The sequence below is a fragment of the Schistosoma haematobium genome, chromosome ZW, assembly GCF_000699445.3.
Source record: "Schistosoma haematobium chromosome ZW, whole genome shotgun sequence".
NCBI lineage: Eukaryota > Metazoa > Platyhelminthes > Trematoda > Strigeidida > Schistosomatidae > Schistosoma > Schistosoma haematobium.
The window spans coordinates 27,547,049-27,566,906 of NC_067195.1; the positions used below are offsets into that span (position 1 = coordinate 27,547,049).

Below are 19,858 nucleotides of genomic sequence, written 5' to 3' on the forward strand. Positions count from 1 at the left end.
ATCTTTACTTATTATGCAATATGGTTATGAATAATATTTCCAACTGAATTCTTTAAATATTTCACAGTAATTGGATTATCTTATCCCCAAGAAATTTTATTCAATAAATTTTATTTTGGACACATTTTTATGAATTTAACGCATTAATCAATTCTAGTTGTGAAGACAAATCAAATTATCTGCTCATAAGGGACTATTACTTGATGGCAAAAACCACAGCAAACAAATTAAACTATTTTATGGTATTTTTTTTTAGATCTCAACACTCAATAACTGATTTAATTGACTGTCTGAAATTTTATCACAAGCATCTCAAAACAGGATCAAACTAAAATCATGTCTATAGAATCTGATTTGCAGAGAAGGCTGGATGAGAATGTCAAAAGTAAAGCTGATGAATCAACGAAAGAAGAATGCCCCGACATAAATGCTGTAGAATGTCACGACCAAAATGTTCAAGAAATGAGCATCATTATATCACTAGTTAAGAATATGAATGATATGAAATCGATTATAAGTATTTTCACGGTAAGTTATTTGTATTGGATCTTTTCATTCCTGAATTTTGTATGATTCATAATTCGAGCAGTATTGTTACAATTCCTAATATTAAACATTCTCTAATTAGTGGGCATGTGAATTATAGTCTGATATTTTGTTTATTTGTACAGAGGCACGTTTTACCTGACTATACTCAAAATATTCTCAGATACCTAGCTAATTAATTGGACGATCATGTACGTTGAGAGGTATTTACTGATTTATGAATTAGCTTACGGATAATAAAACTAAATATTTTAATAGAGCAATGAGAAGACATAGTCATTCGAAAAAAATATGATGCATGTCCATCACATATTTCGAACAATCTGATCATATACACACGTCAACTCTTTTATATTCGAGGACTAATAAAAGTTGATTAAATAAGACTTCAATAAATATAAACTGATAAAAAGAAGTAATATAATACGGAAAATTTGAGATGTCACACCACCTTAAACCTTAAAACGGCTCTAGTAACCTTTAAATTATTTTACGGCTTATGATGCTGTATTTGCTTTAAAACAAAAAATCTTATGTTGGATTAGATATTATATAAAATGATGAACCAGTTGTTTCAGATTAATACGTCTAATATCTTATACAAAAGATTTCAGTCAATCCAGGTGTTTAAGTATGCTTCATTTTGACAACAGAGTATTTAGAGAGTCCAACGGAGCGTTTAATAATTATATAAATTTAAGAACGCCTTTGTTATACATCAAAGCAATGAAATGAGGTTCTCGTGAAAAAGCAATACTATTACTAATGAACAAACTTATGGAGCAGAGATTACTCTAAATTCAGCAATTAAGCTTAAACTCAGTCAAAGTTTATTATCTCAGGGCGATGTGTATACAAATGCTCACTCAAATCATCTGAAGATCCTATTTAAGTATGACAATTTCTATAGTGTACACAGTGAAATTAAGCCAATAACCATCTTAGCTATCATTTTCTGGAATCAATGTCTTGTCAAAGAACCTCAGGTCTCGATAAAAATTATGTGCCAATAGACCTTATTTAGATTATGTACTGGGTTTTGTTGATAATTTTATTCAGTTTCTCACAATCCCATTATGTTACATAGTTCGGAAATGATTATTTATGTTCTGTAGATATTGTTATTGTCTTCTGAAGAGTAAACATCACCAATACTTCAGCTGCGGTGGACTTGAGGAACAGCCAAAACGTAAACGTTCTTTCATTTAGAAAGTTTTAAATCATTTTGTTAAGAATTGTTGAACATTGTAATAATTAAATAATGAATGACAGTTTATTGAAGAATCTGTTGAAGATCACTTATTTATGCAACTTGAAGAGGTATGATCTCTCTATGCTCTATGTTTATTTGATTTTCAGGATAGAAATATCAATATTCTTCACATTGAAAGCAGATTAGGAAGGTTGAACGTGAAAAAGCAGAGGAAAAATCTAGAATTTGAACCACTGGAGTTATTAATTCATGCTGAAGTTCCATGTATAGAATCTGAGAGCCTGTTGGAAGAACTGAAGTCTTTCTCATCTTATCGTATTGTTCAAAACCCTCCAATGAACTTAGGTAAGTCATTGTGTCTAAATTATAATTGGTGTATACGAGTGGATGGATGGCTAATTTCAGGAAAAGTTCGACAAATTTATGGTTATTACTGGAACCCTCTTAATCACATACCCACCCCCAGTAAATGCTGGTGAAAAGGTGCAAAAATCTGGTCACCGATGTAGTTGCTTTCAACCAATTGTATAGTGTAATGCCTGGAGTTACTCAGTGAACTTCACCCTGTTTGTTTTAGTCTACATAACGTCAACAGACAAAATATACGAAGTAACCTTAGTTCTAAAGTAACCTAGACATTTATAAAATTGAGAAACCTAAGACTTTATAATTTAAATTCCTAGTTGTCTTATCAAATGATTCAACTTGTATGATATTAGTAAAGACACTAATGGTCTGAGTAGAATCTCACTGAACATTTATGTTTAACATGCTATTGAATTCATGATTTTTAGAAAAACCCCAAGTTTAATTATACGAGTTTGACATACAAGTTATATTTCACATATTACGTGTACCGAAATGTTCCATCCCCTTACTTGAGCTGGTTTCTTAGGAATCGGATTGGGAAAGTACTTCTTCATTAGAAAAATCTCCGCTCTCTCGTAATAACAAAGAGAAATTAATTTGTTAAATGCTTATTAGTTGACCCTGAAATCCATGATACTTTGTGAGTTATGGAAAAACTCCAAAGAGATATTAATCCGAAATATCTTTACGTCATTTAAATGTGCTTATACTACTGACCCACCAAGCGTCTGATATTATTTATTAAGAAGAAGGTTATGAAATTGTATTTGGATGATAAAAACATTCAAGAGTGCAATGTCAGCAAGCGTGAAAACATGGTAAACATACCGTTAGTTGCACATTGTTGAGGTTACTTCCCCAAATCTGACTCCAAAATTTTATGACCCCTTAAGTGTGAATTTCTTTTAACATCTCTTCGAATTCACTTGAGAATATTCAGAAGCCAGTATCCCAGTCGTGTTGGGAAGGTGTATATTGTTAATAATTAATTAAATCCATAAGCACTCGGAAAGTAAGCACACCGGAAAAAATGAGTGTAATTCATTACATGAGTAAAGTTTGTGCAGTCCTATGTTTACAGATAATGAAAGAAAAGGATTAGGACGCAGACATACTTTCAATCAAACTAACATATTTGCATACATAAAAGATCAAATATCTAAATTAAAGCAAGTAAGTAATAAAAATAGGATAGGCTTTTCTTGACCTTTGTTGTGAAACCTAGTAAGAAAGGTCAGTAGAATAAAAAGAATTGGGGCGGGTTTACTATGACATCACATTTATTAGGACGTTTAAGATAAATCCAAATATTTGATAAGATTTACTATCTATTTCGACAGTGATTCTTAGGATTTGGCCATGGAAATGAACTCGTGACTGAGCTTTAGATAAAATAAATTGCTTGGACTTGATTTAATAACCTGAAAGATTTTTACAATAATTTATACAGAATAGCAACTTATATAAAACATTCTTCTAGGGTTTCGTCATTTATAAACAAATCAATTTACTAATTCTATAAATGCTGATATTTACCATAATAATCTCTTATTCAGCTGAGGCAAAGAATCCAACTGTAAACGATAAAGTACCTTGGTTCCCAAGACACATTTCTGACTTAGATAAAGTCTCAAATAGTGTTCTGATGTATGGAAAGGAATTGGATGCAGATCATCCGGTGAGTGATAACAATATGTTACTAAAACAAACAAAATGGGTGCATTTTGTGTTCAAATGTAATTGTCTCGTTACTCATTGTATTAGATCTGCAAGATTCCTCCATTTTATGAAATATGGAGAAAACATGAAGAATTCCATAGGAAACATATTGTAACTTGATAGAAAACGCAAACTGACTATACAATTATTAGTTATACGTAAGGAACAGGTAGTCTCCAGGTTATTTTTAGAGATTCTAAAACTTTTGATGAGAATCATCCACATTTTGAAATGATCAACGATAGTTCCTTCATTTTAAACACCCATCAATATCATATACTATAAGGACTGAAATGAATTCTTTAGGAATTTACACTAACATCACGTTCGTACGTTAGCAAGTGTAAGTAAATGAGTCAATTTACCCCATTTTATAACCACCTTAACTTATTGATACAATAATGATGTAAAAAGTTCCGAGTAATAATTTCTTACATGTTATTGAAATATTATTCAAGTCCTAGTTTTTGACCATTGTTATAATATCAAAGAGCTGAATGTTTTTATTACCTTGGGTTTCGGTTAAAGTGCCTCTTCACAGATGTCAAAGTACGTTAAGTTTTAATGCATATAAATTGGCACTGTTGACCAATCTTTGTTGTATGAATCTCCGATGGATAACAATACTAGGAACCCCTCACAATGTTTAACAATTAACTAATTTTTGACTTCCTATTGACTATTGTTTTTGTTTTGGAAATGTTCACATTTCAGGGTTTCAAAGACAAGGAATACAGAAAACGTCGAATGATGTTTGCTGACATCGCTTTAAAGTATAAATGGTGAGCAGTATCACGGTTGTTTAGGCCTGAATACTAGATAAACTAATAAATGCTATTTTGAATTTTCTAGACCAAATATGTAACTCATTTTTATTCATTTTTTAGTTACATCATTTAGATGTTTTTAAAAAGTCTGACATCTGTTTTCTGAAATCCAAGTTATAATCTCTTAGACTGTTTTTATCAAAAGCGAATAGTGCTTGAACAATCATCATGAATCTAAAAATGGTTAACAAGTGTTTTCCTTTCCTTTGAAACTACTCAACAATGCACATCCATAATACTTCTTTATGATGACCAGCTAATGATATGATCTTTTCAAGAGAACATTTACCTGTGGTTGGTCTGAACTGTTTAAAATGTTCGCCAATCTGAAATGAAGCTATTCAATTATTTAGTTCACTTCTTCTCAGCTTTATGCACTCAGTACTATATGGACCGATTTTGAGACTAGTCCTTACTACTGACTGAAAACCAACATCAAATCAGTGTGTTGAAGATAATCAGGAAAGTGGAAAGTGATCCCATTACAAAGAGCTGTACATTTAATGGTTATGAATCTGGCAATATACTGGTAGAAATGTAAACATTTATATGATCAATATGACTCTGTATAACGTGAGACTTTGAATTCCTTTTTATTTATTTTTAGGGGTCAACAGATACCTATTATTGAATATACAGAAACCGAAAAAACGACCTGGTAAGAAGCATATAAGTAATCTCCATTTTGTTATCATTTTATTTTATCCTATGACCTCAATTCGATTAGCATCAGATAAACTTCAGTGTTTATCAGCAATTCAATAAAACTTTATAAGATATAAAATCGGTGGCTAACATTCGAAATGTTATCATATTTTGATGGTATTCTATTAAATTTTAAGTAGGGATAATAGAACATAATGTATGTAAGACCAGTTTTTCATAACATTTATTTGAAAGTGATTGCGGCTCGAAATAAAAGTTTCACACTCCCTCCATTTATGACTGTTTGGATAAGTCAGTAGTTTTTATCCCTTATCTAACGAAAAAATGGAAATATTCTTTTTTTATAATGAACGAATTAAACCTCAGGTGCACAATGAATGTACATTTTTAATTTAGTGACAATTTCTATAGATAATGGGTTCGGATTGGTATGAGGTCACCACTGTGTCCATAACTCGATAAATTTTTTCTCAGAACACTAGAAAATGTCCCATTCAAGTACGAAATTTAGCAGCTAGTATTTTATTTTTACTACACAAATGGCCCCTTTATAGTACTTACAATTTAATGTCTACTTAAAAGATATAATACGATTCATCCTTCAATCACCCTCACACTAGATAAAGGACGTAATGGTAGTTTATCATGTCTAGACGTCATGTTAACAAGAAGATTAAACGAAACATTAAAAATATTATCTGTAGAAAATCAACACCAGCTGGTTAATACACTTATTTTTACGGTGCTAGATCTCTCAGATGCAAAAGAAAACAGATAACGAGATTAACACAATGCGAAACGTATTTGTTCTCTCGACACCAGTGAAGAAGAGTAAATAAAATCCACAACTTAATCAACATTAATTTATATCCACTGAAACTTGCCGACAAACGCGTTACCCAGGTTTGGAACAGTTCAGAGATAACTGGAATTTCTAATAAGCTTTCATTCTTGAGATTACTATTCTTTAATGACATCATTAACGAATTAATAACACAATGGATAAAAAAGTTATTCAAAAAACATTCACCGGAGCTAAGCTATATGGCCATTACAGTAAGAACATATTTCCTGAACTCGCCTCATTTATGTGCATTGACCAATTCGGCTGTTGTTGTGGAACCAGTTACATCGGGTGCACAATTTAGAGATTCAGTCATCATATGTTTGGACATCCTCATCCTCTTGCGAAGCCAGTAATATTAGGGATACTACTAGTCAAATCCATTATCGTATTTCTAAATATTACCCCCGATGTTTGACCAAAGGGCAAGAAAATACAATTAGAAACTCTATATTGGAGCATTAAGCTGATAAGTGTCGTCATGGTCGGTAGCATTCGATCTGGACTAATAAGGACTTGACAGACATGATATTGATCCCCACCCAGTGATCAATAAATTGTGATGACTTAAAATCATCTTTTAGAGTTAATAATGGAATCCTACTGAACTTATCCCATGGTTCTAGAATACAGCTCTAATACTCAGTAGATGCCATAGGTATGCACAATACTAAGTCTAACCTCTATCAGATGATTACTATTTTACTTTCTTTGTTATACATAGAAAGCCAATCCGTGAACTCTGGATATTTTCATCCCATTACACTGACGGATTTAAAACCATGGAAACTGCTTCTTAAGCCAGATATAGGACTATTCACAGCATGTATGTAGAGTTTAATTAGTCTTCTGAGTTAGAGCACAGCCGTGAATCTGATGAGACTTGTTCATACTTTTCTGCTACGGTGTAGTGAACTATAAGTGAAATTGTGTATTTATGATAACCCATTTTTTAAATAATTATAATAGTATACGATTGGGTTTTCAATTGCTTTCAAAGGGGACGTATATACCGTGAACTAACTCGCCTGTATAAAACTTCGGCTTGTCATGAATTTCAAAGAAATTTAGCATTACTACAAGATAAAGCTGGATACAAGTAAGTGATTTTATTTAAAATAAATGGAACGTTTTATAAATTCCTAGGATGGCACAGTGAATAAAAGGAGAGATTTATTTTCAATGTAGTCAATTTCATGCAAGAGATTAGTACACCTTTATTATTTAGTCATTAGCACAACTTTTATTTGTATATTTAATCCAGTGGTTTCTTAAAAATGTTAAAATATTTGACACGAAAGATTAAGTGCTTGTAGTTGCACGGTGTGTAAATATTGCCTAAAGTAGTGTCACAATAAATAAACGCATATAGTACTATTATTTAGAGTATTGGTGGTAACATCTTATGAAGTCTTCGGGGTCGGATGTTTCGAAACAAAATCCAAAAAGACTTGAAGTTATATATACTGTTATACATACTGTCAGTACCAGGGAAAGTCTTTAACAGAGTGTTGCTGGACCGAATGAAAGATGTCGTAGACGCCCAACTTCAACTTCAACAGACCAAATTCCGTAGGGATCGGTCGTGTACAAACCAAATCGCGACAGTACGAATCATTGTTGACCAATCAATTGAGTGAAACTCACCACTATGCATCAACTCCATTGATTATGAAAAGGCGTTTGACAGTGTAGATAGGAGAACATTATGGAATCTTCTTCGACACTATGATTTACCTGAGAAGATCGTCAACATCATCCGGAATTCATACGACGGACTGCATGGCAAAGTTGTGCATGGGGTCAGCTGACAGATGCATTTCAAGTAAGGGCCAGAGTCAGAAAAGGCAGTCTACTCCCCCCAACCTCTTTCCTCTGACGGTTGAATGGATTATGAAGACCTCGACATCTGAGTGGGAGCACGGAATACGATCGACATCTCGGAACCAATTAGAAGATATGTACTTTGCACATGACCTGGCCCTTCTATCCCGTACACACGAATAAATGTAGATGAAGGCAACTAGTGTAGCATCAGCGTCTGCGTCAGTGGGCCTCAACATACACAAGGGAAAACGTAAGATCCTCAATTACAACACGGAGAACACCAAACTAATCACATGTGATTGAGAAACTCTGGAAGAGGTGAAGTTTTTCACGTACCTGGGAAGCATCATCGATGAACAAGGAGGATCCGATACAGACGTAAAGGCGAGGATTGACAAAGTAACAACCACATTCCTACATATGAAGATCATATGGAACTCAAAACAACTTTCAACCAATATCAAAGTCAGAATCTTCAATACAGATGTCAAGACAGTCCCACTGTATAGAGCTGAAACGTAGTGAACTATTACAACCATCATCAAAAATGTAAAAGTATTTATGAATAGTTATGTAAACAAGGTACTGAATGTCCGTTGACCGGATATCATCAGCAACAACCTACTGTGGGAGGGAAACAACCAGCTTCCGGCTGAAGAGGGAATTAGGAAAAGACGATGGAAATGGATAGGACATACATTACGCAAATCATCAAGCTGCATCACGAGGCAAGCTCTAACTTGGAATCCTGAAGGGAAGCGGAAAAGAGGAAGGACGAAGAACACATTACGTCGGATAATAGAAGCAGATATGAAAAGGATGAATAACAACTGGAAGGAGCTGAAAAGGATTGCCCAGGACAGTGTTGGATGGAGAATGCTGGTGAGCGGCCTATGATCCTTCACGAGGAGTAACAGGCGTAAGTAAGTAAGTAAGTTAAATAATTTTGCAGAGGATTTTGAGATCACTGAATAAACCACTCCAGAATTTCAACATTTCGCATCATCAATTAACGTTTAAGGACCACCACTGGTCTACTTGCAGCAAACTTCTTTCGGAAGCTTTTCACGAAGTATGTGAAAATGTCACGTTATTGTTACTGAAATCAGATTACGTTTATTGCTAACTACTTCATCGAAGGACCTGAACATGCTAAGAAATTGGTTTGGTGTTTGGTGACTGTAGTTGGTTGGAAAAATTTCCTTGGTCAATTCATGGAATGAAAAATCCGTCTCACTAAGATTTTTAGTTTTTATTTGAACTTCAGTATAGAATCCAGTTTGGACATAATTCTCAGTAGTTTATATGATCAACATTCGGACGATCATAAGGTTAAAGATTTGTGAATTATAGTATAAGATGTTTACTATTACATAGAAATATATAATTTGTTAGGCCAAAAAATGTCTACAGTTGTTCCTAGTTATATTTCTCATCAAATCATACGAAAAATATTTTTTTTAGTGTACAGTACATAAAACTGTAAGTACTGAATGCGTTATAGCCAAATACCATATTTATAATTTTTTTTTTTTAAAAATATATAAAATACTAGCGAATTCGACCTACCTCAGTTACAAGTGGTATCAGACTTTTTGAAAGGTAAGTCACTTTCAACTATTTTATTCAAAAGAAATCAAATTGAAATGATTTAAATAAGAAATAACATGAGAATAATACATTTTTATTTAGATTTCTGTGACACTGTTAGTCAGTCATAATTATTTCTAGTGTGATGACTATAGCTCGAAAGTTAACAGCTTTATTTTTTACTTGTATTTTGGATGAAATTATCTTCCTTTCAAATTGTCACCACAGACAGATCGATAGTTCAAATGAGAACGATAATATTAGTAATTCTGCGTATATTGTTAAAGAGTAATAAAACGAAAATTATTATGACTACCTGAGTTCTCTTAGTCGAGGAGGCACCACTTTAGTTGTGCTGCCGAAGGAGATAATTTACAGTTTCTGAATATTTATCTTCCTCTCGGGTTTTGTAACTCGTTACATCTTATTTATGGATTTCTAAAGCTTCAAAGAAAATTTACGATCCAGTTAATTTTTATCTGTAAGCTATAAATCGACGAATTATCTTTCAAAAATAGATTGAACTAATGAATTAATTCATCACACTATTTCATAGATTTTCTTGAAGTTACTGTACAAATTCTCACAGTAATACGGAAAATTATTCTTTTTGAATTTTGCAATTATAAAGCACGGACAGGATTTTGTCTCCGACCAGTTGCAGGCTATCTGTCTGCACGTGATTTCCTGTCAGGTTTGGCATTTCGCGTATTCTATTGCACTCAATATATACGCCACCAGGCTGATCCATTTTATACACCAGAACCGTAAGTTATTTGTTTTGTCTGTGGTTCTATTTCCAGATATAATCAAGCCTTAAAAAATATTTGTATATTTCCCTCAGGTCCCATGTGAGTAAATACTTGGAACTAATCAGACTTTATAGGAAAAGCTGAAACTCTTATCGTCAAATGAATTGTTTTAAACCAGATAGATAGAAGAATAAGTTGCTGTGGTGATCATAATATATAAATAATAGAAAGTGGAGACATTAGAGTTTAACATTTTAAGTCATTAGGCTATGAAGTAGCAATTTTCCTGTTCCGAATTTCGGCCGCTGTCTGGTTGGAAGGATCTTATTTAATAATTTGTACCGCTTCTGGATCAGTCAGCGTAAATCATTTATTCATTTTTTCATCGTCTTATTTTTGCTTAACAATAATTGTTCGTAGTCATAAGTCCGGTGATGTGTTCCGGCAATCCCAAGTCCGAGTGACATTTGAGTTACTGAGAAAATTATTCATATAGTTGCCGACACGTGTGTTGTTACTGAAGATCTCCTTAACTCATTAGTCAACTCAGTCGTAGCAACTGAAAATGGTGCTACTCTACAAAGTCATTTACTTTAGGTCCTTACAGATTCTGTAATTTAAGGATCCTCGATACCAAGCTGCCTAACTGAAATTTGTCTATTCATTGACCCAAAAGTTGTCTGTTGACTCGAAATCAACAGTTTGACCTAGTGAATCTAAAAGTATTACTTGTTATGCAAGAAACTAACTATGATAATTTCTCCTGCCTTACATTTAATCTATAGTTCAACTGATATGCAGACATTTTACGGGTTGAATATTCCACAGCTGATGATACATCTACCACCACAGATATGTAATTTTCACCTCTTCAAACAATTATTGTGACTTTAAATTTAATGTTACAATAAGCACTTTGTCTCAAATTTTCAGTGATATACAATACCAGCGTTTTCGAATGAATAAAACTCTTTCTGATGACTATTTAATATATTCCGGCAAAGTCAGTAAATATTATGGGAGAATTAAAATTAATAAAAATGGCGGGTGACGATTTTAAATGTCTGGTTTTTATTTTTGGTTTGAAAAATGATGATGCAGATATCTTTACTGTACTTCTGTCATCGAGTAAGATCTCGAAACGATACTGTAGATGATGAAAAGAGAATGTTAGCATTTCAATAATCTCTAACTTGTCTCGGCTGTGGTAGAAAACGACTCAACATTTCTTGATATGGTCACTTTCAGTGCAGTAAAACTCTCCTTAGCTTTTTATAAAACTCAAAACACCTACCTCAAATAATGTTATTTTTGTTAGAGGTTTTTACTGTTTGGATACGATTCCAAAAATTATATAAATATCTGGATTTCCGAAGGACTTTGACAGAAAGGCTGAAAAATGAACGGCAGGTATAGCTTTGTAAAGATATGGCACTGAACACTAGACAGCAGTCGATAATTTTCTTTCAATTAATCGAATAATGAAGAAATTAATCCCTTATTCGGGGCTTGTAAATCATTTACATGACTACCACGAAAGTTTAAAATAAATATCACCAACTTGTATTAAAGTGGGACGGATTAATGGCCAATCACACTTAACTCATTTTATTAAGTAATTAATCGTTTTCCAATTAATAATTCATTGATTTCGGTTTGTTTTTTAAATTCAGTGACTGCTGCCATGAGCTGTTGGGTCATGTACCTATGTTAGCTGATCCAAAGTTTGCACGATTTTCACAAGAGATTGGCTTGGCTTCTTTGGGTACAAGTGACGAAGAAATAAAGAAATTAGCCACTGTATGTCTTTTTCTGAGGAGCCCGAGTGCTGTATGGCAATCTTACTTTACGACATATTATGACAAATTTCCACAAACCAATTATTGAAATTGTTAGCCTATGTATACAGTTTTTAACCACTAAATCTATAATTGAGTGGATAAGGAATACAGAATTATATAAAAAATGAATCTAGAACAAAGAGTTAATGAAGGTTTTGAGACTCAATTTTGAATTTCCTACTTATGCCGACAAGGTACATTAGTTGCCTTCAGGTGGACCAGCGTTCTGAACAATCGATTATCCTATGTATTTTGAAAAGGAATGATGCTTATCAGTTATTTAAGTCAGTTTCATTTAAATGGGTGAATCATCTTCTGAAACGCACCTTAGATATAACAGACTAGTGTGGTAATTTATATACATTAATATAATGGACTTGTTATAAGTCAAAGGTTGCATTTCATTGAAGAAATAAACAAATTCGGGGAAGAGTATTTTCTTTTCGATGATATAACTTATTTAAGCCATACATTTATAAATATATTCATATATAGAGAACTCTCTTAGATTGATTTGTAAATTATCTGGGAACACCAAACATCTAATGGAGGTTGCGCAATGACGTAATGGCTAGTTGGAAAACGTTAAGTTGAAAATGGTTTGTAGACGAGCGATAATTATTCACTTCACAAATCTGAAGAACAGAATAATTAAGTGGTTTTATAATAGAATGGGGGTTTGTGGAGATTACAGTAATTTTAATAGCTGAATTCATGAGTCGATGTAAGGTAGACCACCATTGAAAACCTGAAAGAACTGAACGGCCATTTCTTTCTAGTATGGGACTCCTCAGTAGTGCACATGTACGAACCCGCATACGTGACTTGAACCCAGGACCTTCGGACTCGCGCATAAACGTTTAAGCTGTAGACCACTGAGCCGGTGTTAATGACTAACTTCAGTCGATCCATGATCTAGCGCAACCACTCATCCATTGTCTAAGGTAGATGCCTGTCTCTTCCATCGCCTTTTCCTAATTCCCTCTTCGGCTGGAAGCTGGTTGTTTCCCTCCCACAGTAGGTTGTTGCTGATGATATCCGGTCAACGGACATTCAGTACCTTGTTTACATAACTATTCATAAATACTTTTACATTTTTGATGATGGTTGTAATAGTTCACTACGTTTCAGCTCTATACAGTGGGACTGTCTTGACATCTGTATTGAAGATTCTGACTTTGATATTGGTTGAAAGTTGTTTTGAGTTCCATATGATCTTCATATGTAGGAATGTGGTTGTTACTTTGTCAATCCTCGCCTTTACGTCTGTATCGGATCCTCCTTGTTCATCGATGATGCTTCCCAGGTACGTGAAAAACTTCACCTCTTCCAGAGTTTCTCAATCACATGTGATTAGTTTGGTGTTCTCCGTGTTGTAATTGAGGATCTTACGTTTTCCCTTGTGTATGTTGAGGCCCACTGACGCAGACGCTGATGCTACACTAGTTGCCTTCATCTACATTTATTCGTGTGTACGGGATAGAAGGGCCAGGTCATGTGCAAAGTACATATCTTCTAATTGGTTCCGAGATGTCGATCGTATTCCGTGCTCCCACTCAGATGTCGAGGTCTTCATAATCCATTCAACCGTCAGAGGAAAGAGGTTGGGGGGAGTAGACTGCCTTTTCTGACTCTGGCCCTTACTTGAAATGCATCTGTCAGCTGACCCCATGCACAACTTTGCCATGCAGTCCGTCGTATGAATTCCGGATGATGTTGACGATCTTTGATGTCCGGTGGATTCGATGGAGGTAGTCTATTCTACAGTTCCTCGACGTATTCTACCCATATGTCCCTCCGTTTTTGAATCTCGGTGATTGGCCTGCCTTCTTTATCCTTGACTGGCCTCTCTGGTTTACTATATTTCCCTGCTAGTTTCTCCATTGTGTCATACAGCTGTCTCATATTTCCTTCTCTTGCAGCTTTTTCCGCTGTCACTGTTAGGTCTTCGATAGAGATCCATTCTTTGTGATGATGCTTCTTGCGGCCCAGCACCTCCTGACGCGTTGAATTCGGTGCTTCTTTGATCCCTTACCAGTTGTCCTTCATCGTAGTTTCTTTTTTTAGTGGATACCTTAAGTCTTCGAACCTGTTGTTAAGTTATCTTGAATTCGTTGAATTTGTTTGTATCTCGAAGGAAGGCTGTGTTGAACCTTTGTACTGCGGTTTCCCCAGTTATCCATCGTTTTTTAGCTTCATTTTCATCTCGGCAACCACCAGGTGGTGATCTGAAGCTATGGCAGCTCCTCACCTGGTTCTTAGTTCTTACATTGTCCTTCTGAATTTTTTATTGATACAAATATGATCTACCTGTGGTGTGATCCAGTGAGACACATGTAGCTTTGTATATGCGTTTGTGTGGAAATATTGTGCCACCTATAACCAATTCGTTGAATTCACATAGGTATGCAAATCTCTCCTCATTTTCGTTTCTCTATCCGAGTCCATGTCGTCCCATGATATTATCATATTAGGTGTTGTCCATTCCGACTTTGGCGTTTAAGTCTCCCATCAGGATGGCGAAATCCTTTCTTCGGCACTTCTATGTGATTGATTGCAGCCTTTCATAGAACTGATCTTTATTGTCGTCGTTGCTATCATTGGTGGGTGCATAACATTGAATAACATTCATCGTGATTCCCTCTTACTTTGTTTTGAAGGATGCTTTGATGATCCTGAGTCCATGAAATTCCTATCCTGTAAGCGTTTAAGTGGTTCTTTGGACAGCATCAGAACAAGTCCCTGAGTGTGTTGAGCATTTTCTTCTTCGTGACCCGAGTACAGCAGCATCTCTCCCATATCTAGTCTTTGCTGTCCAGCTTGGGTGTAATGAGTTTCTCTGAATCCGAGTACTGTCAAGTTGTATCTTTTCATTTCTGTTGCTATTTGACTGGTCCTTCCAGGTTCCATGTACCTATAAAAATTGTTGCTCCGGTTGTTAGAAGGGGAATCGGTCTCGTGACTTCCGAAGAATCTCGGCTTTGATCCTTCAACTCCCAGGACAGACTTTAAATGGTTTAATTTGTTTAATCTGGTTGGCAATTTTTAGCAAGGTTGTTTTCTACGGGTTGGGGTTGCCGACCCCATGTTCGACCCTTTTTGGGACCGACAGTACCTCTAGAAGAGCTACTTGCGGAGTTAACATGATCTATAAGAGCAGTTAAACTTATGGATAGACACTAATGTGGTTCAAAGGTGGAGCTTATCTTTCATCCATCTATGAATTTATGTTTTAATTTGTTGAACCTGTATTTTGTACACAACTAGCAACATGAATTTCTCTGCTTATTTACATTTACTATACAGTAACATATCGTGTTTTGTTCGGATTAAGATAAAAATATTATAATGTGTCTAACAAAATTTGGTGAATTTCTTCAGTCGGTAGTCATTATGATTTCATTACATGATTCATGAATTTCCATTTATAATGAGAAGTTAACTATTCCTCTCATCTAAAATGAAATAGTGCTACTTCTTCACCATTGAATTTGGTCTCTGTCGACAAGATAACCAACTGAAAGCTTATGGTGCCGGTTTGCTCTCATCTGTTGCTGAACTACAGGTACGTAAAATTAAGTTTTTAGATTTATAGCTCACCACTGTTATTTTATTCAAGGACACATTGATGTCAGATGTGTTCTGTGTTTTCGAAGGATTAACCAATCAGTAATATTCAGAACTACTTAAATTTTATGTTGTGATGATACAGAAGTTGTTTATTGAAAACATTAGTCTGAGGATGACAGTATAAAACGAGACAGTACAAAATACGAATGAACTCTGATTCAGTCGCATAAGTAAACTGTCTTCTTGAGTCTTGTTGATATAAAATAACCATGTCAAATATCTAACTAAAACAAAAATTATAACACCATGAGTGATAGACAAGTAAATGTCCTAGACTTCTCTAGGAGGATGAAATTTTTAGCTTTTGTCTATCCCTTAGTTTTAAATAGTTTTTTGAGAAATCGGATTAGGGTTTGCAATCAGATACTCTCACGATCATACAATTATTTACTTTAGATGATTCTTACATATCTGACATTTTAACTTTTAGTGAAACCCCATAAAGAACGTAGTATTACCTACACTTTTTCCATTCCTTTACAACAGCATGCTTTAAGTGACAAAGCTGTGATTAAACCATTCATACCAATGAAGGTTATTAACGAAGAATGCCTTGTTACAACTTTTCAAAACGGATATTTCGAAACTTCTTCGTTTGAAGATGCAACACGTCAAATGAGGCAAGTTTTTACTGATTAAATTCAACATTTTTGAATTAAATGAAGATTTACTCACTAGACTGAAATTTCAAAAATTGAACTAAGTATGTGCAAACATTTTTCAATGCCATCTCGATGAATAATTAAGCTTACAATTCAATGGTCTGCAGATATAACGCAATATTTTCTTTGGCATTAATTACTCACTAAAATCTAAATGTCACGTTTTCTTTAGTGACCATTGCATGGATAAAAACTAATTCACATATTTTAATAGCTACCGAGTGAAATTCGCGAACTCTTTATCGTTCACTATTCCAATTACCTTTGTTTGACAAAGGTAGTCTGTAGTGCATAATGAAAGCTGTAACACAATTTCAGTTGTGATTCCGATGGGTACGGAGATATTATCAAACTGAATGTACCTACTTACTTTTCTTCCTGTGCATCAAGTTTAAACCAGTTGTATTCTACAGTACGATCCAGATACTGGTGGATTATGTATAACCAAGATATTAAGCTTTATGTTGCTAAAACATCGTAAATCAGCGAACAAAATTACAAAATTAATTAACAATGAATTTCACTGTCTATCCGCTGTATATTTACTTGATCAATGGCTTTGGAAAGAGAAAAGATAGAGCTTAGGAAACATTTCTCACAAATCGAGCAGATGAGATTTCAAAATTAAGTTCTCTGACAAGTTCATACTTTGGTATTCGCTGACAAAAGTTAAAGCACAAGTAATCTCTTCAACTCACCCTCGATCGTTTATTTTACTACAAAAGTAAAAAAAAGTATTTCTTTAGAAGAGGGACAACAAGCTGCTGACTATATTGAAAACTGAAGTAAAATTAAGAAGCCATTTTGACTTTTTATTCACAATTTTGTGGATTCATAAAACTTGTTTCAAGAAACGTTTCCTGGAAAGTGTTTTAAAGGAGCAACCAAAGATGATACTTCCGACAACATAATGCTAATGTTTATGAGAATCACTCTTATTTGAAACTCGAAATAATGAAAAAAGTATGTTTTGATCCTTGTCGTACATTTATCACAACAGTCAGTCAGGTACAACGTAGGACCAGGCACATATGTGCATCGGTCCAAGTTGCCATACCTCATGAACACAACAAGATGGACACCGGATTCATAAAAGTAGTTAATTCAGAGGTGGTAATATATGAAAGAAAGATTACAATAAGGATATAGTACAGGAAGAAATAATTAGTTCGTAGAAAGAAAGATATGAAATGATTTTAATCCCTAAGTTTAAGGTACGACAGAGTGTATACACCGACGCCATTGTGATCGATTCTGATCCATGTCACCTAGAGTCTCCAACCATTGGTTACGATGGTCACGCGGACCCCAACAAAAATAACAGAAAGCAGAATTTTATTCCGTAATATATTTGAAGAAAACAGAATTCCCTAAAGGTAAGACTAAAGCTTGACTCTAGATGTCTGACTTGCAGGCGACGATTCGTAGTCGATGAGAGAGAAGAATCATAGGCACCTTAGTTAATCTTTCGAAACAATCTGTACATATTTCACGATTTAATAATCTTTGGACGGTTTCTACCTGATGGAGTCTTATGATAGCCTCATTTATCATAGCTGAAACTTATACACTTTTAAAGAATGTTTATATTTTAAGATCAGAATCGGTTTACATTACTATTTGTAACGAAGTTGTATTTTGATAATGATAAAAAACTATATTAGATGAAGCAATTCAACTTTCTGTAGTAATAAACATGATTCTTATTCATTAACTTTTTCAGAGAATTTGTACGCACTATTAAGCGACCATTCGATGTTCATTATAACCCTTACACACAAAGCATTGAAATAATAAAAACTCCCAAATCAGTGGCGAAGCTTGTTCAAGATTTACAATTTGAACTCACTGCAATCAACGAAAGCCTTCTTAAAGTAACGCTTCCTAATATGTATCATTTGTTGAACACCCATAAAATTGTTTACCTTTTTTCTGTGAAGTTTATTTTTTGAGTTATCGTAACGTGCCCGAGAAGTACAAACAGTACCTAAATTAATGTTGTAAGTAGATGTGACTTCTGTAAAATTTCATCTCTGTGTATTAACACATATATTGATAATGTATAGGTTTCTACGGAACTGTGAGCCATGAAGATTTATCAAACTTTACTATGTGACAGAATTTATTGACTTCTGTGTCAAACTTGATAGAAAAATGAATGTTTATGACATAATAAAATAATTCAAACTTAGTCAAGGTGATAGATATTTTCCAGTTATAGGAAGTTGAAAATCAGCCTGAGTCAAGCGGTTATTTGTTTTATTTCCAGATTATTCATACTCAAGTTTCAATAGTGAAATCAAAAACTTCAACCTTTCTAGATATCATACCAACCTTGAAGATCTTAGTTTAGTCTCAGTAGCTAGTGTCGATAATCTTGATTATTTACTTACACTATTATGTAAATTATCAATATAGCAACAGTCTGGAGTGATGATAAAAGAGAAAATATTTTCCACAATGCCATATGAGCATTTGTAATGCATAGTACAAATGAAAGGTAAGAGGAACCATTCAGTGTGAACTGAGGTAACTTCATAATGAATGGAGCTATGATTAGCAAAACAAAAGACAGACGTTTATAAACTCATAGTTGACCATATAAAATATGCAACTGAACACATAGACATTGCTCTAACTTGAGTGAAAATTACCCAAACATTGTTACTCTAACACTAACATTTTCATGGTGTCATACTAGGTGAACTGTATGCATCAAGTTTTGTTCCTACTGTCAGTGGGACGTAGTATAAGCTTTGATGTTGATACTGTACAACAGACAAAACAGTAGAACTTAATAAATACTAATAAATTTTAAACTATTTACGTTTTCAAATGATGATAAAATACGGATTATCTCATATTGAAAATCATACTGTTGTCTATATCCTTACTGGTGCAATGATTATTCACAATATTCAGTCACATCATATTTGTTTCCGCGACAAAGTATTGCTATTAGTGAATTTAATTTTGTGACGAAATTTAGTGTATTTGTGAATTCATTCATCTCCATTTTCCTTTTATCATTTTGTAATCAGATAAATAGAGAAGTTAAAAGTCAACAATTCACAACTAATAAAATCGTAACCGAGGACCGATCAAGCTAGTATGATTCTTGAAAGAACTTCATTATCAACTTAGTTATCAGACGAAATTGTTTCTGCTCTATCATCAACATATGTATTAATCATTTTTACTTCTGTAAGTGCTTTATCATATATTCATTTATTGTTCCGCCTTGAATTCTCTAACTATTCGTCGTGCTTCATCCATATAATATGCAACGATTAATGTTCTCTGCACGCTTGGTAGTATCAATAATATATTTGATGAAGTCCAGCTTTTGTTCTGATATACGTTATCGAACTG

At 34.1% G+C, this 19,858-nt stretch overlaps 1 protein-coding gene across 1 annotated transcript; it reads left to right on the top strand.

Moving 5' to 3' along the window:
* Nucleotides 1-256: 256 nt before the first annotated feature.
* TPH2 (Tryptophan 5-hydroxylase 2) lies at nucleotides 257-19,828 on the top strand. The gene is made up of 13 exons (XM_051218701.1): nucleotides 257-528; nucleotides 1,906-2,104; nucleotides 3,685-3,806; nucleotides 4,562-4,629; nucleotides 5,282-5,332; nucleotides 7,185-7,283; nucleotides 9,567-9,613; nucleotides 10,233-10,368; nucleotides 12,027-12,153; nucleotides 15,664-15,759; nucleotides 16,311-16,444; nucleotides 18,210-18,360; nucleotides 19,528-19,828. Exons 1-13 carry the CDS (start codon nucleotides 337-339, stop codon nucleotides 19,594-19,596), a joined length of 1,491 nt encoding a protein of 496 aa, XP_051070908.1. The 5' UTR covers nucleotides 257-336; the 3' UTR covers nucleotides 19,597-19,828.
* Nucleotides 19,829-19,858: the final 30 nt, after the last annotated feature.